Source organism: Physcomitrium patens, chromosome 16 (genome assembly GCF_059467195.1).
Source record: "Physcomitrium patens ecotype Gransden chromosome 16, ASM5946719v1, whole genome shotgun sequence".
NCBI lineage: Eukaryota > Viridiplantae > Streptophyta > Bryopsida > Funariales > Funariaceae > Physcomitrium > Physcomitrium patens.
In genome coordinates, this window is record NC_143425.1 from 7,733,497 (window position 1) to 7,751,108 (window position 17,612).

At 34.7% G+C, this 17,612-nt stretch overlaps 2 protein-coding genes across 2 annotated transcripts; one reads left to right on the plus strand and one right to left on the minus strand.

Annotated features, from left to right (window-relative positions):
* Positions 1-8,123: 8,123 nt before the first annotated feature.
* On the minus strand, positions 8,124-13,759 carry LOC112293460 (aminopeptidase P2). Its single transcript, XM_024542902.3, has 14 exons — positions 13,319-13,759; positions 12,596-12,787; positions 12,246-12,371; positions 11,909-12,028; positions 11,458-11,733; positions 10,980-11,152; positions 10,437-10,694; positions 10,149-10,303; positions 9,761-9,951; positions 9,370-9,478; positions 9,027-9,181; positions 8,819-8,911; positions 8,552-8,632; positions 8,124-8,391 (listed from the first exon to the last, which is right to left on the minus strand). Exons 1-14 carry the CDS (start codon positions 13,550-13,552, stop codon positions 8,278-8,280), a joined length of 2,277 nt encoding a protein of 758 aa, XP_024398670.1. The 5' UTR covers positions 13,553-13,759; the 3' UTR covers positions 8,124-8,277.
* Positions 13,760-14,005: 246 nt separating this feature from the next.
* On the plus strand, positions 14,006-17,255 carry LOC112293461 (protein neprosin). The gene is made up of 6 exons (XM_024542903.3): positions 14,006-14,723; positions 14,871-14,951; positions 15,135-15,359; positions 15,453-15,698; positions 15,825-15,989; positions 16,104-17,255. The coding sequence occupies exons 1-6, from the start codon at positions 14,493-14,495 to the stop codon at positions 16,458-16,460; spliced, it is 1,305 nt and encodes a 434-aa protein (XP_024398671.1). The 5' UTR covers positions 14,006-14,492; the 3' UTR covers positions 16,461-17,255.
* Positions 17,256-17,612: the final 357 nt, after the last annotated feature.

A 17,612-nucleotide genomic window follows, 5' to 3' on the forward strand; every position in this document is an offset into this window, starting at 1 on the left:
CTTACTTAAAAATGTACCAAGCACTTAATTGTAGAAGGTAAAAGAAAATTGCAACAACAAATTTTAAAAATTTTAATAGAATCATATATAAATTATAATTAAAGCTTAATAAATATAATCAAATATTGATTAAATCTAATTAATTTTAAAAATAAATTATTAAAAAAAATAAAAAATAAAAAATCCTAAGTAAATCCCAGATAAATCTTAGACAAATCCCAATCATATCTTTAAAAAAATTTAAATTTTTTTAATCTAATCTTAATCAAATCCTAATAAAATCTTTAAAAAATCCTAAAAAAATCGTATACATATCTTAGACAAATTTTAATCATATCTTAAATCAAATCTTAATCAAACCTTAATCAAATCCTAGATAAATCTTAAATCCTAACTAAATCTTAATCAAATCCTAGATCTTAAATCAATCATAATCAATCTTTAATCAAATCCTAAATCTTAAACAAATTTTTTTAATAATCCTATAATAGTTTAAAAATTCAATAACAAATGTTTGAACTATTAATTTTGACTCAAAATTAGTATACCTTGTAACAACTAAGTTAAAAATAAGCACAAAAAATTTGAAGAAAATTGCAAATAATAAATTGATGATAAATCCTAAAATCCACTCCAGTATTAGCTGGTCTCCTTCTCCAATCTTGATGTCGATTTCTTTGAATTAAAAATTCTTAATTTTATTATTAAATACCTCTCCAAAATTTATACTTATGTTGGAAATCAAATCTATTACTCATATACATAAATTTCACCTCAATCCAATTGGCAAATTGCTAAAGATTTTAGAAATCTTCACTAATCTTCAAAATTCCATTTTTGAGACCCTTAACTATTTAAACTTGAATAACCTTTAATTTAACTATTTGATCATGCTTAAATTTACAACATGCAACAACAATAATTATAATCACAATTCTAAAAATTGTCATCTATAGATCTACTATCAAACTCACCAAATTCTTTTAAATATAATATTTTTATTTTTATTTTTATTTTACAAAACCAAATTTATCAAAAATAACATTAAATTTTCAAAGCTCTTACTGAGTCATTACAAACTCAAATTATCTAAAATAAATATTTAAATCTTATAAAGTTTTGTCTCAAATCCCACTCTTTGATTTTGCAAAAGAACCTCAAAATTGCTGTAGGTGCATGGTTTTGTGCCTCAAGGTCTGAATTCGATCCTAGTTGGTAACTAATTCTTTTTGAGTATCAATTCTTATTTTTTTGATGTATTTTTTTCTAAAATCAACTCTTAACTCCCTTGTACATATGCCAATATAATTTATTTTTCTAATCTATCTTGTTTTGCCTTATTTATAGTCCTACAAAATAAGTAGAAACCTACTTTATAAAAAAGGAGTATTTATACTTTTAGTTTTACTACCTTTTGACTATTATCTATATTTCTAAGTTAATTTATTATAATATTTTGAAATAATTTCTGTAATATAATATTTCTTTATTCTTTCACATATTAGCCATGTTATAATATAATAATGATGAATATAAAGTTTATATACTTTTGTAATCTTAAAATAGATTAAAATGTTGTCTAAATAACAAACAATAAAATCATTAAGAAACTCATAAAAAATATCATTCATGAAATGTTGAAAATCAACAAATATATTTGTGGGTCCAAAAGGCATGACATTATATTCAAAATGTCTATAAGTAGTTTGAAAAGTAATCTTCCATTCATCTCTTTCTTTAATAGAGACCAAATTGTATGTTCCATGTAGATCTATAAGATAAGAGCTCCTATTGGAGATTTTGAATAACGTATGAAGTTCTTAGCCAAGTTCTTATCAATGTATTCCTTAAATACAACCAATTTATTTTGCAATAAGTTATTTTTAAAAAAAAATGTTCTAAAAATCTTGATATTGGCTAGAAATACTATTTAATGTCTTTTCACCATCAAAAATAGATATAACATATATAACAAAAGATGAATTTTTTTTTGTCCTATACATGAAAGTTCTTCCATCTATCAATAATTATTTGGATGTATTAGACTTATATATTTCTATTTAATTAATAGAATTTTGAATTAAACTACAAAAAAATTAAGATTATAAAAAATCCAATCTATTTGAAGGTTATATTTTTTTAACCATGAAAATCTTAAAATAACCATATTAAAAAGAATTCTTATTACATTAAATATTATAAAGCTATTATGATTTTTAATTACTACATCTAAAAGAACAATCTCATAGATAAAATTTTTAAAAGATAAAAAATGACTATCTATGACTTTTACATGTACATGTTTAATTTTTTAAAATTTAATTTTTTGAAATAAAAAGCTATTGGATAGAGCTTATCATTTGTTCCTATTTGTGACAAAATGACACTTATAGTAAATTCTGATATGTCTATTTTCATGAAAAAATTGATACAATGTAAAATTGGTGCAAAAATAAATGATAACTTTAAAACTTTAAAAGATGCTTCAGATTCTTTATTCTACTCAAAAAAAAATTTACATATCAGACATGTAATTTTTTGAAATGAAAAGCTATTGGATAGAGCTTATCATCTGTTCTTATTTGTGACAAAATGACACCTATAGCAAAGTCTGATATGTCTATTTTCATGAAAAAATTGATGCAATAAAAAATTGGTGCAAAAATAAATGATGTCTTTAAAGCTTCAAAAGATGCTTTAGATTCTTTATTCTACTCAATTTTTTTTTTACATATCAGACATGTAAAAAGAGTCGTAACTTGAAAAAAGTTCTTAATGAAGATCCTATAATAATTAACAAATCTCAAAAAGCATTGTATATATCTTATTGTTCTTGGAATCTTCTAATCTATGATAGTCTAGACCTTCTTTGGATCCATTATTAACTATATGTTGGAAATGATATAGCCTAGGAAGTCAATTTGAGTAATGTAGGATATACACTTTTTTATCTTGGCATATAATCTTACATCTTTAAATTTTTATAAAATATAAAAATATGAAGTTTATATTTTTATCTTCTTAAAATAGATTAAAATTTTATTTAAATAGAAAAAAATAAAATCATCAAAAAATTCACAAAATATTACTTATGAAATATTGAAAAGGGTTTGGTGTATTTATGAATCCAAAAAGCATGAAATTATATTTAAATGTCCATATCTTATTTTGAAAATAGTCTTTTATTCATCTCCTTCTTTGATGCAAACCAAGTTACATGCTTCTTGTAAATCTATTCTAGTATATATCTTTACTTGATTGAATTGGTCAAAAAAAATTAAAATTAGAAATAGGAGATACTTATATTTTATACTAACCTTGTTGAGTCTTTGATACTCTATGCACATCCAAAAAAAATCCATTGTTATTCTTCAAAAATAAGATAAGAAATCCTATTGGAGATTTTAAATAGTATATGAAGTTTTTAGCCAAGTTCTTGTCAATATACTTCTTTATTATAATAAATTCATTTTGCAATAAGTTGTAGATTGGTCAAATGGTGGTTGAATTCTTTATTGCAAATCAATTGAAAAATCATAGAATCAATGCTTTGGTAGAATATTTATATTTTTTTTCAAAAATATTATAAAAATCTTGTTATTAGCTAAAAATACCACTTGATATCTTTCCACCAATAGAAATAAGTATGGCATATATAGCAAAAAATTATCCTTTTTTTGCCATAATAATGAAAGCTTTGGTACATATGAGTAAAGGTTTTGATGTACTAGACTTATATATTTTTACTCGACTAACAAAATTTTGGATTAAACTACAAAAAAACTTAAAATTAAAAAAATTAATCTATTTATTGGATATGCTTTTTTGATCACTATAATCCTAAAATAAACAGATTAGAAGATCTTATTACATTAAATATTACTACGCTATTATGATCTATAATTGCTATGTAAAATTATGCTCTCAATTATGCTCTAAAATTTAAATTTTTGTTATTTCTTGATTTTATGATAATTGAGCATCTTAGATTAGGATTTATATAAGTAAATTTTAGTTTTATAGAATTTTTAGGAGTGCAACTTTGATGGTATAAATTATAGCCTAATTCATAGAATTATGTTAATTAGGACAAAAGTGATAAGAGTTAGAAAGTTAGAATAGCAACTTAGTTAGTTCTAATAATTTAGAGGTTATTAGTCACTACTATGAGAATTGACTAAAAGCCTATGAGTTCACCTATAATCATTTCACATGATTTAGAATGAGTTAGAATTATAATTTTCTAAAAGATTTAGTGAAACTAGCAATGACAGTTTTGAAATTTCCTCCAATTCAATAAATTCAAGTGGCATAGTAGTTCTTGTAATTTCGTTATTAATTAACGGAAGCCTTTTTAATGCAATGGTGGCATCAAATTCATTCGATGGAATAAAGAAAATAAGATCAGCACCCTCTTCTTCAAAATACAAGTGGAGCAATGAAATTCTTATTTTGAAGAATTTTATAAGAATTGACAAGATCCTTGTAAGTAAAACCTTTCATAAAAATTACAATTGAGCATGAATTAGGGAATGTGAATAGTTGATTTTAGTATTAAAAGATATTTTTAGTACAATGGTGAAATTAGATTTACCAAAAGGTACTTACTTGACTACTTACAAGAGTCATTAGCATTAATAACGAAATTGGCTCTTAGATGAATGAAGGCCATAGATCTACATTAGGGACCTTAGAGATCAAGGGTAGAGATATCGCTGCTCTTCCACAATCCACCACTCAATTGTATAAGAGTGGCTTGGTTCTCCAAGCTCTATCTCTCTCTTCTTTTGATGAAGAACAAAGCCATGCCAAATTTTGGCCCTAAATCCTAATCTTAATTTTGTTATTTTTATTTTTAATCTCATTGAGAACTTGTGATTGTATATATATGGATCTAGAATAGTGAATGATGGTCATTGAATTTAAAGACATAGGTCATTGTCATAGATAGCTCCCTTGGCCTCCCAAATATCCCAAGGGTTCAAGAGCCTTGGATTTTCTTCAATCAGTCATTCAATTTTTTTAGTTTTGATGTGAATTATATTTTTGGTTGTAGCTTTTAGTGTTAGCTTTTCAAAAAAATAAGAATCACTTGATTTGAAGTAAGGGCGGAATTTTGGTGGAATTTTGAGTGCATGGAGGTCGGCTGCCTTGGCAGTTTAGATCATCCATCTTTGAAAAGGCATTTCTCAGTGCCTCCTAATTGAATTATTGTAAAATTTTGTGAGTAAGTGAATCTTTAAGCTGAACTTCTAATGGAATAATTTTTTTTAAATTCAAAGACGAATTGAATTTTTGGTTAATTTTCAAGTAGAGGGAGGTTGCCTCCAATGGCAGTCGTGGTCACTCAATTTTGAAGGAGTATTTCTCGCGGCTTAGGTACTGGATTGAATTTAAAATGATTTTAATAGGAGCGCTTTCAAGTTAAATTTGCAATAAACTAAAAATAATTAAATTTGGAGTTAATAAAAAAATTTGGCAAATTTTGGAATAAAAAGGAATTGCTGCCCTCAATTCTTAGGCATTGTCGAGGAACCTTCACTTTTATTTTTCTTTAGTTCTACTTTTACTTTTATTTTTACAATAATTTGAAACTTCCATATTTCAACTTTTAGATTTTAAAATTAACTTTTAACCTTTAATCTTCTTTATTTTACTTTTAACTTTTATTTTTTATTTTACTTTAATTTTAAATTTTATTTTTTATTTTTTATTACTTTAAATTTAACTTTTATTTTTTATTAATTTAACTTTAAATTTTAAATTTTACTTTTAATTCAACCTTTAAGATTTTTTAATTTTACTATGAATTAATGGTAATAATTTGATCAATTACTTTCACCACCAATCATTCAAGAAATAATAATTTGTAGGTTTCAATTAATTAATTATTTATCTATTCTATTTAATTATACTTTTGTAATTAAATAAATATTAGTAATTAAAGATTATTTATATAAATCACATCATATGAAGCAATGTTTAAGATTAGCAATGTTTAAGATTGATGCAATCTTAAACAAATCATTGAGTTTTAAGTAGGAATCATATAAATCGCATCTATGAAGCTTATTTAGAAGATATTATGAAATTAATCTACTTTTACTTACTCCTACTCAATTATATAGGTAATTATGGGAATAAATATATATGTTTGTGGCACAAAGATGAACTATTAAAAAAATAAAAAAATAAAAAATAAATATCACCAATGACATTAGAATTCCAAAATATGTTCTTATATCACATTTAATACTAGAATCTTTAATTATCTCCTAAAATTTATATTTTATAAGGAAAAAACATTAAAATATATATTACAAATTAAAGCTTTGTTGTACAATGCCTCTACCTTTGTCTACAATACAATGCTTCCATCTTTAGAAATCACTTTGACAAACCATTAAAATATCAAAGAGACAAAATTACAACCATTGCAATAAGTTCTTACATCTCTCATCCTATAGATTGTTCTAAAAGAGTGTTGCTACTTCTAGCAATCTTCTCACTTTTGAGTTGCATACTACTATTAAATATATTTTTTTATATCAAAAAAGTCTTAGTTGTTGTAGTTATTCATATTGCTACTACAAAAGAACAAGTTTTGAAAAGTCTACACTAACTCTATGACTCCCATTACTACTTATATCTCACGTTGCATCCCTACATTATTGTATTGTCTTCTTTTAAAGAAACCTCAACCATGGTTTTGATGCATTTTTTTTTATTGTGGCTCCTTAAGGTTGAGGTATAAAAGGGCATTGGATATTTTAAGCCCTATACACTATTTTTACTTACAGTTCTACTTTTTAGTATACCTTCAAGTATCTTAGAATGAGACCCTTAAACTCTTTGAACTCTTGCTTGATGCTTGTTACAACTAAAATACAACACCAATTGCTACTCCTACTTGTCCTACATCATATTCTACCCTTAGACTTTGAACACAAGAATTTGATTTCAACTTATAAGATAATGTTTCAAAATAGAACCTTACACCTTCTTCTACTTTCAAGAGCAATATTCTCATTGACATACTCAAGTTCTTTTTTTATTCCAAAAACTTTATTTGTAACTTTTTTAATATGTTATGTATTTCCATAGACATACTATGGTCTTAGAGCTTTCTAAGTCCTCTAGCATTATACTACTATGCAAATCCCTCACATTTGCTAAGAAGTGTGAATTTTATTTATTTATTTATTTATAAATAATGTGCTATTCTTTCTTGCATTATAATGGCTAATTTTACCCTTCTTTTAATTTTTTAAACTTTAACTTGACTTATAGGGCTTACTTCTCTATTAGTGAATCATGAAAATTGACATCCTTACTAAATGTGTTCTCATCATTAAACTCCTTAATTATGATCTATATTATTCTAATACCCTCTTTTATTATATGGAAGTGGTTTATACCCACTTGATGAGAAATCCATCTTAAGAAGGCCAATCATTTATGTCTAATTTTTTGTAATTTTATATCCATTACTTGTAAGCTTCTTAAGGCATCTCTCTAAAAAATGTCTTCAAACTAGGATTTTCCTTAAGCCTTCTACTTATAAACCTTCTTCTACCATGTTCTTTTTTGAAATTTATATTTGTCCATGGTTTCAAATACTTTGAATGCCATAAAAATCTTCTAAGTATTTCAAAACCTCACCAATGTTTTAATTTTCCTAGTAGTTCTCTTTGAGGTCTTTTGTTTCTAACTCAATGTTTCTTCACAACTTTATTTCACCTTCTTGTATTGTAATAGGAAGACAACGTTTTCATATTCTCACATCTCATTGCTTTCTTTATAATTCTTACCTTCCATCACAAGTTTTTTTTTTTTTTTTTTTTTTTTCTTCCCTCCCCTAATCTCATTTCTTCTTGTAAAATTTTGTAATCAAGCCTTGAACATATCTCAAGAGTCTTTCATTGATATATTAAAAGTGTTGAGGCGGATATCCTTTGAAAATGCACGAGTATTGAGAGCTTGTTGCATCTATGCATTTCTCCTACATTAAAACCAATATTGAATTTTCACACAGATTGATGATCAACCTAAGCTTTTCATTCGTCGAAGGTTCACTGTAAACATCCAGTACACTCTTCCTGAGATTCTGTGAGTAATAAGGGTGATCCAAAATTAGGTGCATTTCTGTCATCTTTAGATTGATGCTTGAATAAGCGAAATTTTTGAAAAAAATAATCTAAAAGACTTATGACAAGCTTAACAATACAGTCCAATAATAACCCAGAAGTTGGATTTCTGCAAGAGGAAACTAATGTGTCACTTTGAGGCGGTGATCAACTCTTCAGGCTTGCTGGATTTCCCAGTTTTTCCGATTGGTCTGGTGTTCTCCTCCAACCACCTCCGTGCATTTCCTTTCACCAGAGGAGATACCTGTGGAAACCAATCAATTACCAAAAGCTTGCCGACAACTTCACGCTATTAGCTAACTAAGGAAGGATTTGAATAGCATAAAAGTGGTTTGTAAAACAATGCTCCTGGTTCAGTCGAGAAGATTTTACGTGCTTTCTGGGGTATGTCAAGGGAAACATACCTTCCTAAAAACTTCAGCATGATAGTCGTTGAGCCACTTAATTTCTTGATCCGACATTATTTCCAGGTCCAGCAGCTTTGTCTACAGGAAACAAGACAACTTGTTATGACAAATGGCTTGATCCCAGGAAGAAACCAACCACGTTCAATTGATCATAATTTGGTGCAACATCAGGTAACGATAGATTGCGTCGATGCATCAAATTAACTAAGGGTTCAAGAACAGGCGATTAATTTGCTGATGAAAGTATCAGATTCCAAGGTCTACCTGAATGGGTACAAACGTCAATCGCTCAAACCCAAGGAATGTCACCCCTCCATAGTTATTCGCTGTCATTTGCTCCCGTACAATTAAAAGATTCTACAGGCAGTTATCAAATACGCAAGTTAAGTCCCATTTTCACTATGATGAGATGCATCATGGTGTCTAGAAAATTATATCTGCTTGCACATATGCCAACGAAAGAAGATCACACCTCAATACGAATGCCAAAGGCCCGGTCTTCATAATATCCAGGTTCATTACTGACAATCATCCCCTGTTCTAAACCTGTCATGTTTCCAAACCGTGCACTAACACTCTGAGGCCCCTCGTGTACATTTAATGCTGCTCCTACTCCGTGACCCGTTCCTGTAGCGCAACAAGAGGTCAGATCTTCGGTATTACCAATACTTAACCATATCCAGTAGACTATCATTTACTATGGTGGCGAAATTTTCAAGGAAAATCGTCAAGTCTGACAGTTCTGCAATGTCGACATTTCAATTCAAAAAAAAAAAAAATCCTTTCGGGTCCAAAGGAAAGAGTAAGACAGATACCATGACGGTAATCCAAGCCGATCTTCCAGAGTGATGATCTAGCGAATGCATCTAGCACAAATCCTGGTGTATGTTCAGGGAACACAGCAGTGTCCACTCCAATGTGGCCCTGCAAATTGCCATCATGGAAAACAAAATTGATTCATAACACTTACTGGGAGTTTACAGCTAATAATACAAGAGGGACAACAAATATTAAAGTCAATCCAACAACACAAAAACCAATTTAGGCAATCGGAGAAAATAACATATATCGTTATTAAATGAGGAATATTGTTCAGATTAGTTTTGAGTAGCAATTTTTCCCAATTAGTTTCGAGTGTTTAAGACAACAGGTATCGACTTAAGAAAGTAGGGAGAATAAAAAAAAGATATCGGCTGTAATTTGCACCTGAAGAACTCGTGTGAAGCATTCTTTCTGGCGAGCTGAGGGTGTTCCGAAATGAACTGTGCGCGTTATGTCCGTCGTGCCATCCACAAATTGAGCGCCACTATCTAGCAGGTACAGCTGTTTATCATCCACGTATCTACACGTCGCTGCTTCCGCTCGGTAATGTACAATAGCACCGTTTGGTCCAGATCCTGAAACAACAAAATTATCCTTCTTAAACACTTATATTTCCTGTTAGAAGATATTGAACTCAGAAAATGATACAGCAACAGATTGCGACCAGTCTCGAACAAAGAGCACACATTCAGCCACGATGGAATGGTAAGAATCAACAGTATTGCCAAAACCACAAAAATTTCGGTTAAAATGATATAGGTAGAAGTCACACCACTAATAGTCTCAAAGCTCGTGTCTAAAAAGCCTGCCTGCTTTGCCCGAAACTTTTCAAGATGATCCGCAACCTCAACCTCGGATATCTGTTGCTTTTCATCCACTATCTTACTCTCTAACCATGCCCAAAACTCACAAAGTGCAGCAGCATCCCTGTAGAAATAGCAAGGCAGATAAACTCAAACACTGAAAAGTAAACATATCTTGAGCCACCGTAGCCAGAAGCAAAGGCAATGGCCCCAAAAACAACCAGAGTCCGACAGATTTCAATGGTTTAGAATGACACCTTAGATGAGCTTGTCGCATTCCCTCAAGCTCTGCATCGTTCTTGATAGCCTTTGCAATGCCAACAGGTGAAGGTCGGTGCAGAGCAGCTGGCCCATTGAGTTCTTCGTCAAATGCGGTTTTCCCCTTACTACTACGTTTAGACCTTGCAATTTCCAGGTCTTCGTAATATTGCGCACAAGCATCGTCGAATGCATTTTTAATGGCCACGCTTACTCTTGAAGAATCCAGCCATAACTTGGATCCTTTTGATGCCAACCTGAGACAAACAAACAGGTGCTATTAGAGGGTAAGAAACGCAACATTCCCGTTCCAACACTACATCCTGCACTAAACAGTATGACGTAGTCGATCACTAAACTCTAAAGCATATACTACTAGCATTAGAGGCCGAAACAATCTGAAATTCATCTGATATATGCTCCATTCATTAGCCCAATTCTTTCTACCTAATCTATTTCCTCATGTTCTGGTTACCGTTGCTAGACACACAAAAATGTAAAGGTGCCTACATACTAGTGATTAATCTACTTGTGATTCGTACCCTTTGATTTCAGATACTAATGATGCATAAGGCTTCACTGTGACTCCAGCTTCATTCAGATGGGCTAAAACTTCAGGAGTGACTTTGGATTCATCAACAAAGAGGGACGCAGTTTCAAGTCCGACCACCACATACGCATATGCCACCGGCGAGTGAGGCACATCGTTACCTCGCTGCATGAATCAACGTCACAGATACTGTAAATTTCCAGTTTTTGACAAAAAAAAAAAAAAGTTAAACCCGATCTCAACGTACGTATGTGCTTTGATTAGCAAATACATGTATACATAGGAGATGTTCAGGTCATCTAGACTACAAGCATTTCACGGGCTAAACTCTAATATTTGAACTTGTATGAAAGATTTGATTGCTTCATAGATTGATTGCAGCCAGGAGAGCAATAATAACTTTCACATTGCACGAGCACACAGCTGGAAACTACAATTTACAAATCCAACACTTCGATTACAATACACACCACGTTCAATAGCCAAGCCACTTCGTCAAGCATGGTAATAATAATTGCCGATGCCCCTGCGTTGACCAATTCCTTGCGCAGATTGGTAAGCTTCGTGGCCACATCAACCCCGGCATACCGTAGTTCGTGCACCCTTAAAGGTTCTGAAGGTGGTGCAGGTCTTGCATCCCCCCACACCTTATCCACCAAGTTGTCCTCATACACTAAGACTAGTTCCTGGTCCTTCTCAGCAAGGACTCGTCTCAGTTCCTCACCTGCATCAGCTGAGAATAAAAACTGTACACAAGATAAGATAGCTACCCAGGCTTGAGTGATACAAAGAAAATCGACCAGTAGACCAGGTAAAATGGGAGATTGTGACCAGATTATCGTCTCAACAAATAATCAACACAACACTGGGCTTTGATATGGTGACCCTTCTAACCATGATCAAAGAGTACAAGCAGCTTACCGGATCAATTCCAACTCTAGCTCCCTCTGGTAAAGTTTCCTTCAGCCACTCACTAGTGGATGGGGTGTATGGCTGGCCTGCCCGCATGAGAGTCCACTCATGTCCAAGCTCATTCTCGGCCTGAAAATCATCAGACCCTCGCAATCAGACCAAAAATTGGTCACGAAGAAAATGAAATCTTGTACAATCTTTCGCATGTACTACAATACATGGGCATACATTCTTATAAAGCACATGACGAACCCGTAAAGCTAGACTTCATGGCATCTAAAATTGTTTACACTCAACCAGCATAAACAAATGAAGCAGACTAAAAGTGAAAGGTTTGGAGTCGGACCTGCAGAAAGTAGCGGCCATCAGTCCATAGAGCAGCCTTCTCCTTGGTTATCACAGCTGTGCCTGCACTTCCTGTAAATCCTGAGATATAAGCGCGGCGCATGTAACAATCTGCAATAAACTCACTCTGCACAGTTCCACAATCGCAAGCATCAGTTTCAGGTGGAAAAGAAAGACTGAATCATGCCAGCTGATTGTAAGGAGCCAATGCCAATTTTCATAAACTGAGAAAGATGCAAATCCAGAAGAAAAAATTCCTTCTGTTCAAGCCCAGAGTCTTACTTGGCTTCATTTTTTGAACGCCAATAACTTAAACCAGAATTCTGCTTCAAAACGGGAAGAATGATTCACCTGATGGGGATCCTCAGACGGAACAATGTAAGCATCTAAGCCTTTGTAGTCTGCATTTTTTTCAAATTCTTTCCTCAAATCTGCCAATTTTTTATCTAGAGGAAACTCTTTTTTCGATACGTTGCGCCTTGAGCTAGGTTGAACCGAGAAATAGCCTCCAGCAGCACGTATTGTAGTTATCTTTCCATTGACCTGCAATAACCGTGTAACACAAAATTGAAGGATACAATATATCAACACTGCACAGTACCAAGCTGACAGCTTTTTGAAGATAAATGTTTCGAGAGGAAAAGACAGAGAACGAGAGAGCGATTAAAACCAATGGGATTGTCATGCATGATGTCATTAAGTATGCTTAGAAATAGCGACAAAATTGAGGCTGTTGTCTATGTGAAGACTGGCAAAGCTAGCAATACTATGGTGCTGACAGATGTGAGCTAAGTATTTCCTTATTCAGTTTCATTTTCAATCTCTTCACGTGCTCAACGTGCAAACGAATTAAGCTTTATAGAATACTACTAAAATCTCATTCAAATTATCAACTCAAAATTCGAAAAAAACCTGAAACACAAAATTCTTCTGATACCTTCGTGGTGTCAATTCTAGGATCTTCTAGGTTAACATATACTTAAAATGAAACATGCCATCGGGGATCCCAATCCCTGTAAACAAATTCACCACTAATGTCATAGAAAAACAGGGCACCGTAAACCAATTGCTTACATGCTTTGAGGGACCGAGCGACGATCCTCTTCCCAGGCCCTCGCAATTCCCGATTCGAAGCACATTCAATCTCCTCCTGCTGCGGCTTCCAAGAACAACATTCTTGTGTGGATGAATCCGCGTTCCGGCCACAGGGCACCATCTCGTCAGCAGGTAGGCGCATCGATTCTGCGACTGAAAAAATGGAGTGGGAAGACGGGACATGAGTGTGTCCACAATTGTCGCTGTCGTCATGGACGACCCAACTTGAGTAAACAGAAACCAAACAACACAATCGGAAACCCACCAAAAACAACCACGAAACCAGCTACAACCACCCCAATCTCCACACTGAAATCCACAAAATCATTTCTGAGAAGCTCCCCTCGAATCCCGGTCCTTCGAATTTCTACGAGAACACTTCCACAGCGCCGAAATTCCTCACGAGCGTGAGGATTGCGAAGGAAGACGTTCCGTGGACAAGCTGTTTCCGCAGAGTCAAGCTCTTCAGGCCACACGGATAGAGCTTAATAGATGAACGCTTATTCATCCATTTTAGCAATTTAATCAATTTATCATCCATTCCTTTAGACTTCCCTTCATCCGATCACCAGATATACACGCGGTAAAGGGCTATAACCATGTTGGCCCCAACGTCTCGCGGCTAGCGGGGGAAGAATGCGGAAGAGGTCGGGACTTACCTGCACTGCAGTAGTTGTGGTGATTGATTCACTGACACTGGGCCTCGGCTGTGAATTGGTCGTCTTCTTCTTCTTCAGGCGTAAGACAACATTGTTAAGCGCATCACTTGTTTTTTGTTTTTAGATGTGGAGGTTTTCAACCTCTAATCAATGACTAGCAAAGTTTCTAGAGTTTCAACTTCGATAGTTTATTGGCTTGGTTTGTCGTTGCATGCGACGGTATGGGCTGCAGGTTGCTATCTAATGGAAATAGTGGAGCTTCAGTGGAGCATGTTGTAATGGGTAGTTCCATGAGGTGGCTATTCCTGGAATGATCCTGCCTGCTTTTGGTGATGTACGGAGGAGAACGGGAGACACTGTTTCTGTTCATTTTTGATGATGGGCTTCGGTCTGTAGCAGGAGGAGTTTTTTGCGCTGTGGCGATTGTTGGGTTTTATTTTGAGGTTTTGTGGTTCTGGTTGTGCGGAGAGAGCTGAGTGCCTCGGGTTACTGCGATGAAATCTAGTATGGGGACTAAGCTGGAAAATATTAGTTGCGTAGGTGAAGTAGCATTCGTGGGTATAAGTCTCATTTTGTGCAATCTCGTAGCTGTGAGTGGAACTCCCTTTCCGGTTCCTCGTCGGCCACTGCCGACTGGGCACAAGAAAATGCGGGCGCTCGCCGGTTTTGAGAGTCTTAAGGGACAGCTATCGGCTTCGACGGCAACTGAGAAGACATCCATAACTGTAAGACACTTACGTGTCTTGTTTACAGTATTATATAAGTTCCTTGATGCCAGTACACCCTATGAGAACCTCCGAGTAGGAAAAACATGTGATGTAACAGAAGTTGCAAGTTCTTTACAGACAAGTTTTATTGGTTCTTATTCGCAGTTAAGCGATGGCGATACAGTGTTGTGCATCCCAATTGAAGAACAACCGTCCCTGTCTCATTTGGACAGCCCAAACATTCAAGTAAGAACTAATTTCAGTGTACTAGCACAGCCTTACTCTTGTAACGTTCACCTTTTTAGATCCTTTGGGACACCATGGTTTTAAAAGCAATCAACAGAATTAACTCTTTCTGAAGACTTTCCGGTTCGGTGTGTACATATTTATTTTCTACGTCACGATGCTGATGGATTTGGAAATTTGCAGTTAAAGCCATCAAATCACCCAGAACCGGAAAGTAGTCCTTCAGAAGTCCAAAATGATGTGAAGATGGCATCTCAGGTTTTTGCCAAAGAGATTGGCAAGTGTCCCAAAGGGCAGATACCCATGCGCACGGGTCGCAACTCTCCCTTGTATCCTACCGCAGGAGCAGGTGGTCCCACCCAGGAAGTGCAGAGCTCCAGCACATCTTCACGTCAGTACGTGCACCACGTGAGTTACCTCTCTAAAGATCTAAGGATGTGTTTAGATTTGAAGCAATTTTGTCCCTGGATGTAAACTAAAAGTCTAAAGAGGGAATGGCAGCATGCTTACACTGCAACGACTATATCTCATCCTCCGTCCTACAAGGGCACCGAAGTGGTGATGAACGTATGGCAACCATTTGTGGAGCCCGAAGATTTCAGCCTTGCCCAGCTATGGGTAATGAATACGGGCTTATCGTTCACCCCCGACAGCATTAACTGGCCCATGAACTCAATCGAAACTGGCTGGCAGGTTTACTCGGATCTGTACAGCGACATGCGTCCTCGACTATTCGTCTACTGGACAGTGAGTAACTAAATTTAAGCTCTAAAATCTCCTCTTCCAACTATGTGAAAGTTAAACAATGTGAATGATCTTTGACACGGTTAGTCTCGGAATGATGAGCAACGTCGTCCTCGCGCGCTTTTGTAGGGAGACGGGTATGTAAAAACAGGTTGCTATAACCTAAACCAAGATTGTTCGAGTCTAAGTCCAGGATTCGTGCAAGTGAGCAACAAGGTTCTACTCGGTGGTGCAATATCGCCACCTTCCGCTGCAAATTCAGAACAGTATGAAATCAGACTGCGCGTATTCAAGGTATTCATTGAAGATACCTTGATTCAAAGTTCATTTCCACAGCGCTTTATGTCAACATGATTTACTGGGCTGAAGTATAATTAATCTCAGTGTGAACTTTGACAACTGTTGCAGGATGATGACTCCGGCAATTGGTGGCTTCAGTTCAACCAGGATTACGTCGGCTACTGGCCTAGTTATCTCTTCCACTCGCTCCAAAACACGAGCGACTTGATCCAGTGGGGTGGGGAGGTCTTCGATGTCCGAGACGATAATAGTCAGACAAAGACGCACATGGGTAGCGGTGACATTCCCGCTTCGGGTTTCAGAAAGGCCGCCTATCAGAGGAACTTGCAATATGTTGCCATGAACAACAAACTGTACCAAGTCCAAGACTTGCAGGCTGTGTCCACGAAGCCCACCTGCTACACCGTGTCTTCAGGCAGCAGTAAAGCCTGGGGCACTCATTTCTATTACGGTGGTCGGTGTTGAAGGATCACGGAGCTGAAAGAGCTTGTGCTTAACTCAAGCACACGGCATAGACAAGCACCTTGGCTGAGCCCTTGTTTATCATGCACACAGCTAGTGTTCCTTTTTAACGTTTGGAGAGATATACCATCTTTCCACAGCAAACTAGAGAAGCAGCACCCAAATTCAGCGACAGGCAGATCCTCGCAGTTCAGATTCCCACAGCTCCATCAACTGTATGAGCCACTTCTGTTCACATGCTGCTTTAGCCATTATTCCTCCAGCTTTACTTTCTGTGTTGGAGGTATCAAGAGGAATTCGAGACGCACCAAACGCCCACGTTACCTCGAATTGTGAAGGAGAGGAGATCAAACTCAAGTGATATTTGTGCCTCTTCCTAGTAGCCGTCTCCTAGCACCGGTGTCCCGAAGTGCAAGGATAGCAGGTTTTCAAAAGATAAGCCATCAGTTGCTCCCCATGCACATTGCAATTAATGAATAGGGAAAACTAATTTCATTGTACGCCTTTAGAGAGGTGATCCTGTCAATCTATCATACTTAACAATTCAGCGTCATATTTCTTTATAGATCTTCCAATCGAAAGTTGGCAACGATGCAGTGGTCTGCTGATTGTCGCAAATCAGGCATGTCAACGTCGGTTGGTACATTTATTTTTAGAAACTACGAAGAAACATGGATTCTGCGATACGAGGAGGTATCGTCTCAATGTAGAGCTTAGTGGTGAAAAACTGCGTGCAAAGGGTTGCAGTTGCTCTAAGTTTCATTTGCTGTTCAAGTGACAAGGAATTTTGATGGATTACTCTTGTAATGATAATTGTAGTAAAATAATAACATAATTCTAATTTTAATTATTTTCTTTAACCAGTAAATGATAGCCAGAGTCCGAGGATTTAAAACCCGAACGTTTTGTTAGGGAGCTAATGTATTTATAATCTGATCTAGTCAAATACAAATCAAGTATATGATGAATTGTAATTCAGTGTAATGTGATATACATATTAAATGTAATGTCATCGTAACAATAAATTGAAATTAGTATGACGCTTGCTGTAATATTTGCAACTATTCCAATCAACTCCAGCTTTAGAGCAGTACATTGACGTACTTGTACGATCAATGTCCAAAAGTAAAAACCTTAAAAAAACCTAACAAACTT

Bases quoted from the DNA above. Each gene is read 5' to 3' on its own strand.
- LOC112293460 (XM_024542902.3), bottom strand. From the start codon at position 13,552: ATGACGACAGCGACAATTGTGGACACACTCATGTCCCGTCTTCCCACT. The intron at 12,788-13,318 runs GTAAGCAATTGG...CGGTTATTGCAG, and splicing joins CGCTCGGTCCCTCAAAGCAT to GTCAATGGAAAGATAACTAC. The intron at 8,912-9,026 runs GTGTGATCTTCT...AACTGCCTGTAG, and splicing joins CCTTTGGCATTCGTATTGAG to AATCTTTTAATTGTACGGGA.
- LOC112293461 (XM_024542903.3), top strand. From the start codon at position 14,493: ATGAAATCTAGTATGGGGACTAAGCTGGAAAATATTAGTTGCGTAGGT. The intron at 14,724-14,870 runs GTAAGACACTTA...TCTTATTCGCAG, and splicing joins CTGAGAAGACATCCATAACT to TTAAGCGATGGCGATACAGT. The intron at 15,699-15,824 runs GTGAGTAACTAA...GCGCTTTTGTAG, and splicing joins GACTATTCGTCTACTGGACA to GGAGACGGGTATGTAAAAAC.